The 19,449-nt window shown below is 47.8% G+C and overlaps 1 protein-coding gene across 2 annotated transcripts in view; it reads right to left on the bottom strand.

Moving 5' to 3' along the window:
- The window catches only part of DYNC2H1 (dynein cytoplasmic 2 heavy chain 1), a 480,449-nt gene extending 461,619 nt beyond the window's left edge, over positions 1 to 18,830 (bottom strand). For both annotated transcript variants that reach the window (XM_088456705.1, XM_088456706.1), the window contains exons 1-4: positions 18,541 to 18,830; positions 11,757 to 11,927; positions 8,677 to 8,815; positions 8,435 to 8,553 (exon numbers count right to left, since the gene is read on the bottom strand). In XM_088456705.1, the coding sequence (XP_088312831.1) occupies positions 8,435 to 8,553; positions 8,677 to 8,815; positions 11,757 to 11,927; positions 18,541 to 18,723 (612 nt within the window). In that variant the 5' untranslated portion in view covers positions 18,724 to 18,830. The remainder of the gene's footprint in view (positions 1 to 8,434; positions 8,554 to 8,676; positions 8,816 to 11,756; positions 11,928 to 18,540) is intronic.
- Between the last annotated feature and the right edge of the window lie 619 nt (positions 18,831 to 19,449).

Here is a 19,449-nt window from a genome sequence, read left to right as displayed (position 1 = left end):
CCAGTCAAAAGTTTGGACACACCTTCTCATTCAATGGTTTTTGATTATTTAAATTATTTTCAACATAGTAGATTAATACTGAAGACATCAAAACTATGAAAGTTTTAAACAAATCAAAATATGTTTTATATTTTAGATTCCTCAAAGTAGCCCCCTTTTGCTTGGATGACAGCTTTGCATACTCTTGGCATTCTCTCAATCAGCTTCATGAGGTAGTCTCCTGGAATTTTTTTGAATTAACAGGTGTGCCTTGTCAAGAGTCAATCTGTGGAATTACTTGCCTTCTTAATGTGTTTGAGACCATCAGTTGTGTTGTCCAGAAGTAGGGTTAGTACACAGTGGACACCACTATTTGACTACTGTTGTAATCCATATTATGGCACCAACCACTCAACTCAGTAAAGAGAAACGACAGTCCATCATTACTTTAAGACATGGAGGTCAGTCGATACGTAAAATTTCAAGAACTTTGAATGTATCCTCAAGTGCAGTTGCAAAAACCATCAAACGCTATGAGGAAACTGGCTCTCATGAGGACCGCCCCAGGAAAGGAAGACCAAGAGTTACCTCTGCTGCAGAGGATAAGTTCATTATAGTTACCAGCCTCAGAAACCACTACTTAACAGCACCTCAGATTAGAGACCACATAAAGTCTTCACAAAAATTCGGGGGGCGTGGCCAAGACGGACATGGAGTAGCTAGCACTTAGCTGAGCTCTCCAGCCGCAATATCAGCTGCCAACATCCTGACCTCTGCCCAGCGGTGCCCACTATACTTACCGTGTGGGGGAAGGTGTGCTGCCTCTGGGGAAACAATTTGAGCCGCTTTCCGTCTCCTCCTGTCCGTCCGCCCGGCTCCGTGTGTTGTGTCCTCCTGCCTCTGCACGTGGTCCCGTCTCCTGCTGCGGCTTCCTGTCCTGCCGCTGAGCTCCCTGGAGTTGGTGCCTGCCGCGTGTGCTCCGTGCGCTGTGTCCTCCTGCTTCTCCACGTGGTCCAGTCTCCTGCTGCGGCTTCCTGTCCTGCCGCTGAGCTCCCTGGAGTTGGTGCCTGCCGCGTGTGCTCCGTGCGCTGTGTCCTCCTGCTTCTTCACGTGGTCCCGTCTCCTGCTGCGGCTTCCTGTCCTGCCGCTGAGCTCCCTGGAGTTGGTGCCTGCCCCGTGTGCTGTTGTGCAGCCGCCGGGGACATTTGCGGGGCACGTGCCTCCTCCTCCTGGCCTTCCATTGCCGGGTGCGTCCTGGGACTGTTGCTGGCCTCATCTGCCGCGGGGAGACCCTGTAGCCTGCTGGACCTCGCTGTGTACACAGTGGCAACTACAAGTGAGTGCCCTATCACCCCCTCATCTTCCTCGGACCTCCTGAGCAGCGGTGCTGTTTAGCCCTCTCCTTGCTGTACAGTGCTGGTCTTAGTGCCCTTCTGGGGCTACTCAGTGCTGTTATATTTGGGGCTGTGAAGCTTTATCCTGTGTGCCTGGTAGCGGCCACTTTCTTCCTCAGTTAACCCATTGACCCTCTGCCTGCAGTAGCTCTCTATATCCCTATTCTGTGTTGTCCTTCAGCTATGGGGAAAACAAACCATACATCAGCTGCTGCTAAACTGGAGCGCTTCTCCCGTAACCCTGTGTCTAATACTCCACAGAAGGAGAATCCTGTGGAAACGCCTGATCAATCACCTCCTTTAACTACAGCCCCTCCTGCTGCGCAGGCCCAGGAGATCACCTTACAGCAGGTGTTGGATGCTGTAACTACCAGTGAGAAGCGCTTAGCTGACCAGATTGGCTCTGTACAGTCCGATCTGACGGTTATTCATCAAGATTTACAGCGTATTCGCGAGAGGGTTGGAGAGACTGAGACACGCATTTCCACCTTGGAAGATTCGTTCTCCCCGCTTAAAGTACGAGTTAATACTTTGGATTCTCAAATGTTAGCTGTGCAACGTAAATTGTCAGATATGGAAGGGCGATTACGTCGCAACAATGTTCGCTTCGTAGGATTGCCGGAAAAGGAGGAGGGAAATAATCCTGTAGAATTTCTAGAAAAATGGCTCCTGGAAGTTTTTGGTCGCGATGCTTTTACTTCTCATTTTGCGGTGGAACGGGCTCATCGCGTCCCTACTAGGGCACCGCCGCCTGGAGCACCTGCCCGTACGTTTATAGCCAAATTCTTACACTACCAAGATCGGGATTCAATACTCAGACTAGTTCGTGTCAAAGGTCCTATGGAAAGGAATGGCTGTCGTGCCTCGATATTTCCTGATTTTTCTATTGATGTGCAAAAGGAGCGAGCTCAATTTATGCCAATTAAGAGACGCCTGCGTGAACTGAATCTCCCATATGCAATGTTATTCCCATCCAAGCTAAGAGTCATTGCTGACGGGGAAACAAAGTTCTTTATGTCTCCAAAAGAGGCTGCTCTATGGCTAGATCGTTACAGGCCCGGCCGCAGACAGGTGGCTGAAGTTTAAGTCAGCTGGATGATAATTTGCCTTGAACTCACGTAACTATGTTTAATTTCTGGTCACTGACTGTTGTTCTCATATAGGCTGGGCGCTTATGGCTTGCTGTGATCTTCAAGTTATTATTTATTTGTTGACAATAAGTCTGATAGCATTACGAGATCACTATATTCATATAATTACCGATTTCAGATAACTATTTTTTGTCTGTCGGTTTATTGCATTGTACTCTGATTGCGCTATATAAGTCTATGTCACCTTTCTACTGTATGTATTATGTTTGGTATTATGCACCTTCCCCTGCTATTGTATGTTTTTTTTTGTTTGTTTGTTTTGTTTTTGTTTACAGGGGCACCGAGGGCATTATTGGCTGGAGAGCTCCCTCATGTCTAGGGGTCATCTAAATTCTTTGCTCCGTAATCTGTAGGGGGTTGCTGTATCGGGATAGTTGTTAGGAATTCTAGTTAGGGATTTAGGTATGCCAAAATTGGGGTTAGGTATACGGGGAGGAAATAAGGGTTGGGGTTTCTCTTTTGTTTTTTGTTTTGTTTCTTTTGTGTTTTTCAATGGATGTTCCTATAGAGATGTCATGTCAATTTTTTTTGTATCGCAAATTTTTGCTTTTCTCTTTGCTTTTTTCTATGCATATACCATTGTATATTTAATATGTCTATTTGTTTGTCTCGCACACTCCAATACTATTTTGCAGGTTATCCGCTGGCTAGTGTTGCTAGTATCTGGTACTAATCTGGGATGATGGCTTCTCCATTGAGAATTGTATCTTGGAATGTCCGAGGGCTTAACGATAAAATTAAAAGATCCTTAGTCCTCCGGCAGCTCCGACAATATGGCTCTGACATTGCATGCCTCACTGAAACACATTTGCTGGGGGGTAGGTTAATGTCACTCAAAAAAACGTGGGTTGGATGGGCTTATCATACCTCGCACACTTCATCATCTAGGGGTGTTTCAATCCTTATACGCAGATCACTTGGTTTTGAGTTGGTTTCCCTGCAAAGTGACACTTGGGGACGGTATGTTTTTTTACAATGTCGAATAAATGCTGCCCCCATTCTTTTATTGGCTATATATATCCCACCCCCGTACTCATCTGAGGTTATGAAAAAAGCAGCTGAATTTATGGCTAGATTTCCAGATACACCTGTAATTTGTGTGGGGGATTTCAACAACGTAATGGATCCTGTTCTTGATAGGCGGAGCAATACCTCTGGTTCCTCTTCCTCCAGTAGTGGTCGCTACGGGGCCCTTGTGGCAGAGCTGGGCTTGGTGGATGCTTGGATTGACCTTGCCCTGATCTCCCCCAATCTGTTGCCTAAACTTCAGTCAGTTGTTTACGAAGCAAGAGGGATTTCAGATCACTCCCCATTAGTACTTGGGTTGGACCTGATTGGTCAACGTGGGCATTCCTTCTGGAAGCTCAACCCTTTTGGTTAACTCGTATGGGAGCGGGGTCGGAGCTAGAGGCTACCTGGGATGAATTCTTCTCTAATAATCATGGCTCGGCTTCCACTACGGTAGTTTGGGATGCCTTTAAATCCTTTTTAAGGGGTACCCTGATTAGACGTGTGTCTGAATTAAAATCTTCCTACAAGCACCATGAGAAAAAGTTGGAATCCTCCTGCAGGGCTTTGGAAGCAGCGTATCTGTCTGATGGGCAGGACTCTTCCAGACTTGCCACGCAGAAGGAGTGGAGTGACTTACTATTGGCTAAGACTCAGTATAGGCTGCTGTTTGCAGCACATTCCCACTATGCCTTGGCTGACAGGCCGGGAGGTTATCTTGCTAATCTGGCACGTGCAGAGAGGTCCCCTGTAGCTGTGGTTGAAGTTCTTGATTCTGCTGGGGTGGCCCAGATACAGACCCCAGATATTGCTGCAGTTTTTGTACAGTTTTATAGGGCTTTGTATACTTCTAGACTGACCTGCACGTTAAACGATGTACAATCCTATCTCGCAGGTATATTATTGCCCACTTTGACGGCGGAGGACAGGGATTACTTGGACTCTCCCCTGACTCGGGAGGAGGTAGATGAGGCTTTGCGTTCATTCCCTAGCGGTAAGGCACCCGGGTTAGATGGAGTTCCGATAGAGCTGTACAAGAAGCATAGTCAGTTTTATGTCCCTCGTCTCCTTGACTTGTTTAGCCAGTTATATGAGGGCACTGCTCTCCCACAATCTATGTCAGAGGCTCTTATTGTGGTCTTGCCTAAGCCGGGGAAGGATCCGAGGCTCTCTGACTCTTACCGACCCATATCCCTTCTCCCTACAGATGCTAAAATTTTAGCTAAAGTATTGGCCATTCGATTAGGTAGGGTGATTTTAACTGTTGTCCACCCAGACCAGACGGGGTTTATGCCCGGCAAGTCCACATCCATTAATTTACGTCGCCTTTTTACTCATTTGCAGGTCTCTCGTGGGCAAGGGTCCTCAGTTGTTGTCTCGCTGGATGCGGCAAAAGCTTTCGATTCTGTCGAGTGGCCCTTCCTATGGGAGACCATGCGCTGCTTTGGGATTGGCCCTGGGTTTATAAAATGGGTTCAGCTCCTATATTCAGCCCCAACAGCTAGGGTGTCAATCAATGGTTTTATATCCACTTCCTTTCCTTTATCGCGTGGAACAAGACAGGGATGCCCTTTGTCTCACGCCCTGTTTGCTATAGCAATTGAGCCTTTGGCTTGTCTCATTCGGGCACATAGGGGTATCAGGGGATTGGAGTTGGGGGCCAGAACAGACAAGGTGGCGTTGTACGCTGACGATATGTTGCTCTTTGTTTCTGACTATTCCAGCTCCATGCCTCATGTTCTTGATCTCATTACTCAGTTTGGTAGTTTCTCGGGACTTACAATAAATTGGGATAAATCTTGTATTCTCCCCCTTGGAGGACCATGCCCTGTGGGTTCGAGTGTTTCACTTCCACTGAAGTGGGTCAATACCTTTAAATATCTTGGTATTTGGATATCTAATGCTCCCCGAGATTATGTGACCTTAAATGTGGTGCCCCAGGTGGATTATTTACGGGCTCGGGCAAAGATATGGAGCAAACTTCCACTCTCACTCACCGCGCGTGTCAACTTAATTAAAATGGTGCTACAACCTAAATTGTTATATGTACTCCATAACTCTCCGATATATCTTCCCCAAAAACTTTTCCATCAAATAAACAGTTTGGTCTCCTCTCTGGTCTGGGCGGATCGCAGAGCTCGCATAAAATTGGATGTGCTCACTAAGCCTCGTTCACAAGGGGTCTGGCGCTTCCCCACTTTCGCATGTATTATTTTGCATCTCAACTGGCACATTTGTGGCATTGGATAAATGATAATGACCCTCAGGCCCTGCATGCTGTTATGATCTCCCAGGTTACTCCAGGTCATACTCCTCTGCAGGCACTACTTAGTGGTAATATATCTAGCACTATGTTACCTATACTTACTCAAGCTGTCAGAATATGGGACTCTGTCTCAAAACTTATGAAGACACAGGGCTTAGATCCGGCTACTCCATTATGGTGCTCTCGAGCTTTGCCTGAACTTTTGGCGTTGCAGACCAGGGAGATTTGGGATAGGTGGGGAGTGGTCTCCTTGGGACAGCTATATAATGCAGGTGTACTCAAATCCTTTAGTCAGTTGCAAATTGAATTTGGTCTCCCACAGTCACATTTCTTTAGATACCTCCAACTTAGACATGCGCTAGCGACCCAATTCCCTGATGCTCCCCCAAACATTCAAGATTCCCCTGTCAAAAAATTCTTGTCTATAGGCGGACCTCGTCGTTTTGTTTCTCATGCCTACTCCTTTGTAATGCAGGCTCACCACCATGATGATCTGCCAACTCTCAGAGCTAAATGGGAGGTTAATCTGGGTGCAATACAGGACGACTCATGGCGGGATGCATTGGGATGTCCACGATTAGCTACCACCTCAATTCGTTTCCAACAAATCCAGCTATTTCTATTGCACCGGGTTTATTTAACTCCTGATCATCTGTTTAGGTTTGGTGGTCGCTCAGATTCAAATTGCCCTAAATGTAGTGCCCCATCGGCCAACTTTTGGCATTTGCTTTGGGATTGTCCTCAGAATGTGTCTTCTGGGAAAAAATACTCAGGGTAATCTCCTCTACAGGAGTCCCGCAGGCTGTTCTTACTCCTATTGTATGTACGCTTGGAATTATAGAAGATCATCTGCTTGATAGACACACTCATCAGTATGTACTGAATGTTTGTATGCTGGCCAAAGTTTGCATTGCCCGCTCCTGGATGGCCTCCACAGGGCCGGAGTATTATGATTGGTTATCCTTAGTCTCTGCCACAATTGCACATGAAAAATATACCTATTTGGCTAGAAACGCCGAATCTAAATTTGAACGCATATGGGCCAAATGGCTTAATTCTGCTCATGCTCAGACCGCACACCACCGGCTTTCTGTCTCCAATTCTTCATTTAGTGCTGTTATGTAATAGTAGCAATGGGGGTAATACTGCTACACAATCACTTATTGGTGTGTGCGAGAGGGGAAAGAATATATATATGTTTATGTATATGTGTATATGTATATATATATATGGACAATTGTTGTATATAAGTGTTATATGCTAGTCTGTCTGCTCATTGTAATGTGACATCAATGATATGCTAGTTCTACATCCTTTTATTTTGTTTTAGGTTTGTTTTATGTTTGTCTATTTGTTGTTGTTTTCTTTTTCTTGAAAATCAATAAAAAAGCACTTAATTTAAAAAAAAAAGTCTTCACAAAAATTCAAGTAGCAGACAAATCTCAACATCAACTGTTCAGAGGAGACTGCGTGAATCAGGCCTTCATGGTCATATTGCTGCGAAGAAGCTACTACTGAGGATGAACAACAAGAAGAGGAGAATTGTTTGGGCCAAGAAACACAAGGAATGGACATTAGACCAATGGAAATCTGTGCTTTGGTCTGATGAGTCCAAATTTGAGATGTTTGGTTCCAACCGCCGTGTCTTTGTGAGACACAGAGAAGGTGAGCGGACGGTTTCTGCATGTGTGGTTCCCACTGTGAAGCATGGAGGAGGAGGTGTAATGGTGTGGGGGTGCTTTGCTGGTGACACGGTCGGTGATTTATTCAAAATTCAAAGCACACTTAACCAGCATGGCTACCACAGCATTCTGCAGTGCCATGCCATCCCATCTGGTTTGCGGTTACTGGGACCATCATTTTGTTTTTCAACAAGACAATGACCCCAAACACATCCCCAGGCTATGTAAGGGCTACTTGACCAAGAAGGAAAGTGATGGAGTGCTGCGTCAGATGACCTGGCCTCCACAATCACCCGACCTAAACCCAATTGAGCTGGTTTGGGATGAGTTGGACCGCAGAGTGAAGGAAAAGCAGCCAACAAGTGCTCAGCACCTCTGGGAACTCCTACAAGACTGTTGGAAAACCATTCCAGGAGATACCTCATGAAGCTGACTGAGAGAATGCCCAGAGTGTGCAGAGCTGTCATCCAAGCAAAAGGGGGCTACTTTGAGGAATCTAAAATATAAAACATATTTTGATTTGTTTACAACATAACTCCATAGGTGTTCTTTCATAGTTTTGATGTCTTCAATAATAATCTACTATGTTGAAAATAATTTAAATAAACAAAAACCATTGAATGAGAAGGTGTGTCCAAACTTTTGACTGGTACTGTACAAGTGTCACTGATCAATTAATCAGTACAGTCTCCTGGTGCATCCTAGTCACATCGCATTGCGACATAGACACATTTTCGACAAAACAAAACAAAAAAAAAGCCGCCCAACACTAGCAGAGGCAGAGTTGCACAGGACCTGCTGGCTCACTCACCCATATCACACTGCATGGCGCATTGAGGCTAGATGAGCGAGGACACATCTGTACTTCACAAGTTGCCCATCAGTTCCACCCAAAGAACACCTGGTACAGCATATAAATATACAGAAATACAACAAGTAAAACAAATTACTCACTTTTTCAATTGTTTGAAAGAAATTGCTAAAATAGATTGCTCTCTCCCTGATACTAGATTTACTCCGGGTTTCTGCAACTTCTGCCCAGAACCGAAACTCATCAGTGGGGGTTATAATACCTACAAGACACAATAAAGCCATTTCATACTTTTGTTATTTATAATATCACAATGATCTTTATAAAGCCATGAATAGTAGTATCCATAAGTGCAAAAATATTCAGCATGTTCTCATACACAAACCTTGCAAGTCATCTTCTCTGCCAGACTTAGAGCTACTTCCACTGGACACAGCGCTCCGCAAAACACTGCCCAGCCCGGCCTCCAGGTCACTCAGCAGGGCCTGCAGCTTAGGGTCAAACTGCTTACTCCACTTCTCATCCTAAAACAAATCAGAATATAGGAGGTGAGAACCATAAACCGTATTCAAACTCTACAATTCCATCATCTCTGTCATTTCCCCAATTCCATAATCTCGGTAATTAGCCAAAACACAGATTCCTTATTTATATTCCATTGTCTCACGTCTCCTCCTGTTCCAGAGGTTAATTCGGAAATTGTAGGAAAAATGTGTAATCATGTGATAACCATCTAGGATGGCAAATTCAACTAACAAGACAGCTCCGAACGCACAGATCTTTCCCAACAAGGGTAAACTGCACCTAGATTATATTCTACAGGCAATGAGACCTGGATAATTCAGATAACAAGGGTATGTGGCATAAATCTATGGTGCTGTGCGTCCAACTATGCCAATTAGGGGAAATAAAAATATCCCTTAAAAACCTCTTGCTATGTATTAGAAACCTTGGTCAATCACGTTTTAATGCTTTCTAACATTAACAAATCAAAGTTATTAGGGTTTGATATGATTTATTTTACAACTATCAATAAATTCAATTTTAGACTAAACATAATGAAAACATGCAAAAGCATTTTTCAGAGAAACAGACAAACACAAAAAAAAGGAAGTTAAGCATTAGAACTGGAAAGGTCACTGGCGTTAAACATTTTAAATACAAACACTAGTTTAGAGGCCTTTCCAGTAACCAGTCTGTTTCAAAGCTTCGAATGAACTAAACCGAAAGAAGAAGAAAAATTCTTTCTACACTAGCTGAAGATGCTTGAGCAGTCAGAAATGTGTTAATTAATGGGAAATACATTGGGGTTAACTTTCTTTTGCTCGTCCATCATTCATAAGAGGATACTTGTGACACCACAGAGACTAAAGGTGCACATCCACTAAAAGACATCAAAACGACTGCACGATTACGACACTGTAATTGTTTGACAGTCTGTGATGTGTCTACACTGAGCGAGCAGTCGTTCAGTGTAGGCACATCAATCATCTCCTAGCATGCTGACCCTGACGTTATCGTCAGGTTGTCCAGCATGTTTGCCCGATGATAGATGCGGGAGCGCGCATCGTTGGTCGTTTTAGACATTTTTCTTAACGATTTGCAAATGATTTATGAACGATAACGTTATCGTTCAATCGCTCGATTTAATAGTCTAGTGGATGTGTGCTTTAAGTCTTTCTTTCTAGCACTCATCTCAATAGGACTGAAGGTTTTGAATTGCAATACAAAGGTAAACATGGAGATTAAACCATGAGGTGTTTCTCTGTGTATTGCCTGTTTTATGTGTTGGTGTGTACTCTTTAAGATTGAGAATGTTAGCAGTGTTTTTCTCCTGTCCTCTCTTATCTGTTTCATACTCCTTATATTTTTGTAGTGTGTACGATTTACTGCATTGGTTCAGCTTACTCAGATAAAAACCACAAGCAACAAGAATGTGGAATAATACCAGTCACGGTGTTGTGCCTGTAGTCACAGCACAATAAAAAAAAAAAACAGAGTGGTTTTTAAAGAAAAAAAACATTTGGTTTAAACCGAGGTGATTTAAACCAGCCAACCCTGTTGCGTACACAAGTGCTTAAATCACATTGGAGCCCATATTCTGATGGAAAATCTGCACTTACGATAAGGCTGGTGCAAGTTACGATGGCGCAACCGATGTTGGCATCTAACGACCTATGGACCTCATTCAGATCCGCTCGCAAGCGGGTCGATGGAGAGGCCCTGCGCACGTGCAAAGACCGCAGTGCGCATGCCCCGGAGCGAGTGACAAATTCACTCGCTCCGGAGCTCGCTACAAAAGGGGCGGCTGTCGATGTTGATCGACAGTTCGCCCCGTTTTGTAGGCAGGGAGGGGGGGTGGCCGTACAAACGGAGGCGTTCCTGAAGGAACGCCTGCCGTTTGTAGGCGGCCCTACTGACATCAGCAGTGATGTCAGTAGGTAGCTTCCTGCTCTGTTAGAGCAGGAAGCTCCCTGGGGCTTGCGGGAGACGAGACCCAAGGGTCTCGTCGCAAGCCCCGCTGGTCTCGACCTCACCTCGACATCACCTGGTCACTCTATAAAGCTGTGAGGCTGGATTTTAAAGAAGAAGCGGCCGCCCTCATTCAGAGCGAGCGGCTCTGAATGAGGTCCTATGGGTGCTCTGCCTAGACATCTGTGATTGGAAGCGTCCAATTTACTTACTAATGTGGGTGGCTAAATTGGACGCAGATTTAATCACCCGGCACTAGGCAACTGTATCTGCCTTTGTACTGTATGGCCAGCTTATTAGTCTTGCTCAGTAAACCAACTATTGTGTTTTCCTGAGAACTGATCAATTTTTCTAATGAGCTGATTCCACTACTGCAGCATCGATAACTATAGCAACAATTGTGTAAAATATTACATTATTATACCACATATTGCACTTCCTGCCCTGTTTATATAAGAATTAATTACAATAGAAGGGATAATTAGAACAAAGTTGTTGAATTAAAGGAACAATTTCTCTTTTACCATGTTATCACATGCCAGTAGTTTACCATTAGTTAATGGTCTCTAATAATAATATAGACCTCTCTCATCACTAGAAAACAGACAGTTGCCATATTCCCAAAACCAAATATAATAGTGCTATGAATTATAAAGACTTGTGCATGCACTATTATGCAGACCTGCCCTCTGCACAAGGTGTTGGCATCTGCTTTGTGTTCAGTAATCAGCCAACCACTAGGCTAGGAACCGGTGACATCACTGAGGTATTACCCGACTTATATTCAGGAGGTTCCTCAGGAATTGATGAGCTAAATTATCCGATACACTAATTCAGCTCATACTCCTCTTACGAAGAGCACCCAATACACACCTCAAAATGCCATTACTTTGTACCTTGATGGCCCACCAAGTCCTCAATGACCATTCAGAAAATAGTTACCACAGAGCATTAATGTTATTCCCAGTATAATGATACTCTACCCAAACTCACCTTTAGCAACAGTGGAGCAAAAATCTGCCTCACTGCCTGGTAAAGAGTGTTGATAGGAGAGTCCAACATTGAGGAAACCAATACATTGTCATGTAGATTGTCCTCGGTGATGACTTCTGGTCTTATCTTAAAGAACACGAGAGCCTTCTCTTTCATATCACCAGAATCAACCTAAAGCAAAGCAGTGGTTAGAAATATAGAGCCATATACACATTACACAGAACACATTCAAGATAAACTGTCAACAGAGGAGATTGACATTCAAATTCTAGGATGATTGAGCAATTGCACCTAAACACGGTTATGCTCTATTTCCCTTAACATGCCCTAAAAGGACAAAAACACAAGATAGATAGATGGATAGATAGGATAGAGAGAGAGACGCACACACAATACGAAGAACTGTTTCTGTTGGTACTTAAATCTCACTGAATTGCCATATGATTTGGCAGCTTGACGGGGCATGGAGAGGCCTGAATAACATGATTTGCTGTGGCCAGCTTGGCCTTCTTTTGTGCGATCTGGGTTCTTTCAAGGATCTCCCCACCTTAGTACATTTGTCTATTTTTTGGTGTAGACTCAAAGCCAGCAAATAATCTGATAATCTCTTATTACAAAATCCAACTACCAGAGTACACAGTACTATGGAACCTGATCACCTGATTGGAGTCAGTGGAAGAGGATCAATCAACACAAAGAAAAAAGCAGCAGCGACACAAGTGGATAAGGCAGGATAGTCAGGGGCAAAACATGGTACTGGTCAAACATGGTCCAACAGCTTGCCGGACCTAGAATGACCACTACCTAGCCACCCTCCGTTACCTCCCACAAACGCTGACTGCCTGTCACTCACTTTGCGAGTGATTGATCTGTGCGAGCATAATCGCAATCCAATCGCTGAACAAGTGCAGTGCAGCTTACACGCATGCGCAATGGCTAAAAATAGACCAATCTGCGTAATTAGCAGCATTGCGTAAACCCCAAAATATTATCAATTTGAGCTGGGATCTCAATAATGGCATCAAATTGAATGCCATGGTTCCAGACATGAGACTGCGGGTTATCTGGTTTCTTGGACTTGCAGTGATCCCCTGGATGCAAAAGACGTAATCAAATTAATTAAAGTTGTGTCCCACCACTTACGATCTGGACCCAGGCCCAACAAACCTTCTAATAGGTGTACTGATGCAATTGGCCCAGTATTTTCCAAAACAGTGCGCACTCTTTGCAAACAGAACCTGAACTACAAGAGGAAGCAGTCATCAGACCTCTTGAAAGAAAATATATAGACCTGGGCTGCATGACTAACTACATACGTATATCAAACCTTCCATTTCTTGGGTAGGTTATTGAGAGTGGTTGTAATAATTCAACTGGAAATCACATCTGCCAGCCCATGATATTTATGATATATTGCAGTAAGGATTCAGCAGACAACATAGTACTATACAGCCCTGGTGCGTGTCCTTAATGATCTGGTGACAAGAGACAAAAGGCGACTATTCAATCCTAATCCTTTTTGATCTCTACAGCATTTGATACCATGGACTAAGGAATTCTAATAGAGATCTTGAAGAATTTAATTTGTACAGTTGTCCCCGTCATACTGTGTTCCACAATACTCTATCCGACTTCCCATGCTATTAGCAGCATACATGTTACCACGGAATCGGTATGAAATACCGCCGGCCGCACGGCCGGCGGTTCGATTCCCGGCATCGGCAGGCCGACAGAAGCAGAGTTCCCGGCAGCGGAAGCCCGACTGCGCTGGAAATCCCGTTCGTCCCTAAGGTAAGTATAAACTAACCTAACCTAACCCTCCTTAGGGGTGCCTAACCCTAACCTCCCCCCCCAAGTGCCTAACCCTAATCCCCCCTTCCCCGCTGCCTATACCTAAGTCCCCCGGGGGGTGCCTAACCCTAACCCTCACCCTAGCCCAACCCTAACCCTCCCAGGGGGTGGCTAACCCTAAGTCCCCCCCCGGGTGCCCTAAACCTAACTCCCCCCCCCCCCCCCCCGCGACTGTCCGCTCGCGGCGCCCGGCATCCTTTCGATCGGGATGCCGGGCGCCTGTCTCTCGGGAAAATATCAGGCGTCTACAACTAGACACCCAGCATTTCACCCTCGCCGGGATATGACAGTCGGGAAGCCGGCTGTCGGTATTAAGGCAACCGGTTTCCCGATTGCATCCCGTTATGGAGACGCCCGGCATTTCACCCTCGCCGGGATATGGCAGTCGGGAAGCCGGCTGTCGGTATTAAGGCAACCGGTTTCCCGATTGCATCCCGTTATGGAGACGCCGGGCATTTCACCCTCGCCGGGATATGACAGTCGGGAAGCCGGCTGTCGGTATTAAGGCAGCCGTTTTCCCGATTACATCCCGTTATCACTGGGTGAGTTAATCAGAAGTCATGGCCTGGATTACCACTACTATACAGATGATATTCAACTGTGCCTAGCCTTTGCACTGGGTACCAATAACCCAATATCAATTCCTAATGGCAATTTACCTAAACTCTTGGAGTGGATGAATAGATCCGTTTGATCCCTGACAAGACAAGACTGCAGATGGGCCAGGCAAATGGGGTTGAGGGATCCGAGTTGCCGAGCTCTGATCATGAGCTGAATTTTGAGGTTGTATTTAACAACATCACTATGTTGTGGCTTGGCACTTTAACTGCTATCAGCCATTATCAGAATTGCATTAGGTCACCTGAGGAACACAGCCAGAATTATTAAACAATTGATCCCCTGAGAAGATCTGCCTACACTCATACTGTTCGGGATGAAGTTGGGATCCTGGCGCAGAGACTGCCGGCGCTCAGCATCCCGGCACCTGCAATCCTGCGGGTAAGTTTGAGGATTAGGGTTACATTTACGGTTAAGCACTAGGGGGAGGGCTAGGGTTAGGCTGCAGGGAGGGAGGGCTAGGGTTAGGCTGCAGGGAGGGAGGTTTAGATGTTAGCATAGGGGTACTTACCTTTGGGCATCGGGATTCTGACTGTTGGGATGCCTCTGTCGGTATTCTGACCGCCAGGATCACGTACCCTACCCATCTGTTCTGCAGTCTGGCTGTCTGTAAGGTGGAAAATGTATATCGAGCTTGTCTAAAACAGCTGATTCCCTACACAGTGTTCTTCCCAGGCTGTTTGTTGCGGGTCCAACGCCCGGCAAGAAACAGCTACCGCCCGGCACTTCCCCCTGCCCGGCACTCCCTCCCGCCTCAATGCGCTACGTCCCCTGTTGCCCGGTCACCCTTAATGTGTCCTTGTTGCCACGGACACATATGCCGGAAGTGACGCCTAGCGCCGAAGTCACATGTTCTTCATATCGGAGGTTACCGGGACGTTGCGCATTGGGGCAAGGGGAGGTGCTGGGCAGGGGACGCGGCATTGGGATGGGGGAAGGTGCCGGGCAGGGGATGCAACACTGTGTCGGGTGAGAGTGCCAGGCAGGGGATGCTGCAACGGCGCGGGGGGGGGGGACGTTGTCCATCACAGTGCAGGGGCGGTGTCAGACTGGAGGGCAAAGATCACTCCCCCTGTATAAAAGCACAGGCGCACTCTTAAGGTGGAAACAGTCGCCTGAACTGATTGAAGAGAGTAGACCTGCGTCCATTCGCTCTGTGTTGGAGCTGGAAAAAAAAAATCTGTGGGGACAGTATTTGAGAGCGTGCAAGTGGGGACAGTGGGCCTGATTCAGACCCGGTCGCAAGCGATGAGCGCTCGCAATCGGGTCGATTGTGGCCCACAGCGCATGCGCACGATGGAGCCGGCTCCTTCGTGCGCATGCGCGAGACCCGGATAGCGACGGGCAATCCGTCGCTCCGGGTCTCGTACCAAAGGGGGCGTGCTGTAGATGTTGAGTGACAGCACGCCCCCTTTCGGGGGCGGGCCAGGGGGGTGAGAACGCCTACCATCTGGGGGCGGCCCCACTGACATCACAAGTGATGTCAGTAAGGGGAGAGCTTTCGGCTCTGTTTGAGCCGAAAGCTCTCTGGGGCTTGCGGCCACGAGATCCTACCACAAGGGTCTCATCGCAAGCCAGATGGTCGCGATGGTTTTGACCATCGCGACCATCATCATGGCCGCTCGCTACGAGAGGCCAGGAGGCCATCCTTAAAAAAAAAAAAGAAGACCGGCCCTCATTTAGAGCGAGCGCTCTGTCAGAGCGTCCAGCTCTGAATCAGGGCCAGTATTTGGGAGCGTGCAAGTGGGGACAGTGGCCCTGATTCAGAGCCGGACGCTCTGACAGAGCGCTCGCTCTGAATCAGGGTCGTCCCTCTGTTTTTTTTGAGCGGCCTCCTGGCCGCTCGCATAGCTGTAGCGAGCGGCCAAAAAGATGGTCGCGACGAGACCCTTGTGGTAGGGTCTTGTTGCCGCAAGCCCTGGAGTGCTTTCGGCTCTATCAGAGCCGAGAGCACTCCCACTGACATCACTTGTGATGTCAGTGGGGCCGGCCCCAGACGGTAGGCGTTCTCATGGGAACGCCTCCGTCTGGCCAGCCGCACCCCCGGCACGCCCACCAAAGGGGGCGTGCTGTCACTCACCGTCGACAGCACGCCCACTTTGTAGCGAGACCCATAGCGACGGCTTGCCCACTGGGCCAACATCGACCCGCTTGCGAGCGGGTCTGAATTAGGCCCAGTATTTGGGAGTCTGAAAGTGGGTCCAGTATCAGTGGTGCTGTATAAAAAATATATTCTATGTAGCCTGCAAGTGGGGACAGTATCTGTGGAGCTGCTCTATAAAAATATATTCTGTGTAGCCTGCAATAGGGGCCAGTATCTGAGGGCTGTTTAAAAAATGGATTTAAAACATTTTATTATTGTGAAGGCCCCCTACCCTTCTTGATGCCACCCGACTGAAAAAAATTTCTGGGGAGAACACTGCCTACACTCCTACTCGCTCACTTCCATATGCAGATGATAATTATTTTTCTTAAGCAGAGTTTAAAACATGGCCTGCCCCCCCCCCCCAAATATTTTAAAGGCGCAGTGGCCGTGGGCGGTCAGGGGCTGTGCTTTATAGCAATAGGCTGCACGACCTCAGCATTGTACGGAGGAGGAGATCTATTCATCATCAGGTGAAAATTAACTTTTGTATGAATTGTCAGGGTCATTCAGTTGGAGAGAGGACACGGGGAGGGACAGGACGCACACCGCAGCAGGTTAAGTATGCAGGGGACGGGAGAAAGCTGCAGGGGGTGGGGAGAGGACATGGTGTGCACAGAGCACGCATGGCTCTGGGGGAAGTATGCAGAGTTATGGAAAACAGCTGCTGGGGTAGGAAAGAGGGCATGGGTGGGTTGGGGAGAACAGATCGGACACCGCACCGGGGAAAGTATGCAGAGGATGGGAGGGAACATGGGGAGACAGAGTGAACACCAGAGAAAGGATGTGGGGGTGACGGGACACAGCAGCAGGGGGAGGAGAGATGACACAGTGGGTGGGGGGGGGGGAATACATAGGAACCAGGGGCGGTTCTAGAGAGGATGGGGCCCGTGTGTAGTCTACGACACGGGCCCCCTCCTCTCTGTCCGGCGGCCGGCAGCACACTGAACTGTGCGCGGCCAGCGCCGGAGTTATAGACTCTGGGCTCTAGAGTGCGCCGAGTCTACAGAGTATGCGCAGGTCACCTGCATACGCACACAACGGGAAAATGGTCACGGCGGCCATTTTCCAATCATTTTTACAGCGCCGGACCCACCGCCGCCGACGTGGTACTCCGGAGAGGTAATACTATGGGTGCAGGGTGCGCGGTGCGGGGCCCCCCTGGATCCAGGGGCCCGTGTGACCCGCACAGCCTGCACCCATTATAGATACGCCCCTGATAGGAACAATGCAGGGATAAAAGTATCACTTTTCCGAAATGCTGACGCCGCAAAAAGAGCAGCTCTTCGGGACGGATACTTTAGTTAATGAGGCATGATGAATACCTCCGAACAGTTTATTAAACTCACAGGGCCTGATTCAGAGCCGGACGCTCTGACCAGAGTGCTCGCTCTGAATCAGGGGCCTCCTACCTAAACTTGGAGCGGCCTCCTGGCCGCTCGCATAGCTGTGGGTGACCACCCACAGCATATGCGAGCGGCCAAAAAGATGGTCGCGATGGTCAAGACCATCACGACCATCGGGCTTGCGACGAGACCCTGCGGTAGGGTCTCGGTGACCGCAAGCCCTGGAGTTATTTTGGCTCTATCAGAGCCAAAATCACTCCCACTGACATCACTAGTGATGTCAGTGGGGCCGGACCCAGACGGTAGGCGTTCCCATGGGAACGCCTCCGTCTGGCAGCCACGCCCCTGGCACGCCCACCAAAGGGGGCGTGCTGTCACTCACCATCGACAGCACGCCCCCTTTGGTGCGAGACCCCGAGCGACGGCTTCCCCGTCGCTCACCGGGTCTCGCGCATGCGCACGACGGAGCTCCCTCCGTCGTGCGCATGCGCTCTTGGGCACCATCGACCGCTTGCGAGCGTACAGCGCTCGCGAGCGGGTCTGAATGAGACCCACAGTGCGATTAAAACAATTATCACAAGGGATAATTATGTAATGATGAATAGACCCCTAAGCCCTGTGTTGGGGGATGTAATACATTGAGAGGTGGGTGGGTGTCTGAGCCTTGTGTTGGGGAGAAGGTGGGTGTAACACCCTGAGCCCTGTGTTAGTGGGGAATGGTACACTGTGTGTGTAGAGGGGGTCGTATGTTGGGGAGAGGTATTTATGGGGGGGAGGATACCCTGGACCCCGATACAGAATGCTGGCATCAGACATCGCCCGGTACCTTGTTGGAGAGCAGCACCCGGGCCCCGGACTTCCTCGCTGACAGCAGGAACTCATTGCCATCATCACAGAAGCGGTCTAGCTCCGGGCAGTCCGGGGGCTCCTCTCCGGCGGGCAGCCCGAAGTAATTCTGCACAGTGCTGAGGATGAAGCGCTTCCTCCGGTCCCCGCCGCCGGTTGGCATCTCCCACAATCCGCTCACTAGTATAGTACAGACTCAGGTGTCCCGGCTGCTGCGGGAGGTTGTTATAGAGCTGCTGCCATGGCAACGCGGGCTCAGCACAACCGCCTCCGCCAAGATGGCCGCCCCTCCAGGACGTGCGCGTGCACACACAGCAGCCAATCCGGGCGGTGGGGGGGGGGCCTGGGAGGCGTGCGTACAGCGTCACAGCAGCAGCAGCAGCAGGACTCAGGAGGAGCTATTCATCAATTATCCGCAAAGTGCCTGGTTACTAATGGAGGGTACACTGTGTATAGTGCTCTGCCTGCCTATATCCATATATATATTGCTGATGGGAAGTTCACATTTGTCTCAATTTTTCCTCTAGTATATAACAGTGATCAATTGCACCTCTCAGGGGAAATCAGGTTGTACCCCAAAACAAGTGCAATCTAAAATTGGGTGACAGTATAGCAATCTATTAGTGGGCACAAGCAAAGTATTTTGCGCACTTATAAAGTGTTAAATGGCTGATATTAGCATTTTTTTTGTTAACAGTAAAAGAATTATAGAAAGCAAGGGCCCCATTTATCAGCGAAGCATGACAACTTTAGCGCTCACTAAAGGGGTTATGTCATCCTTTCTGGATTTAACAAACAGCGGTAATCTAATGGTGCATACACACGGTCAGATCTGTCACATGAACGATTTACAAACAATTTGAACGATTTCAGACAGTATTAAAATGAA

This window comes from Taudactylus pleione, unplaced genomic scaffold (assembly GCF_031769625.1).
Source record: "Taudactylus pleione unplaced genomic scaffold, aTauple2 ptg000711l, whole genome shotgun sequence".
NCBI lineage: Eukaryota > Metazoa > Chordata > Amphibia > Anura > Myobatrachidae > Taudactylus > Taudactylus pleione.
Note: the sequence above shows the minus strand (reverse complement) of the source record. Positions and strands in the feature narration are given on the sequence as shown.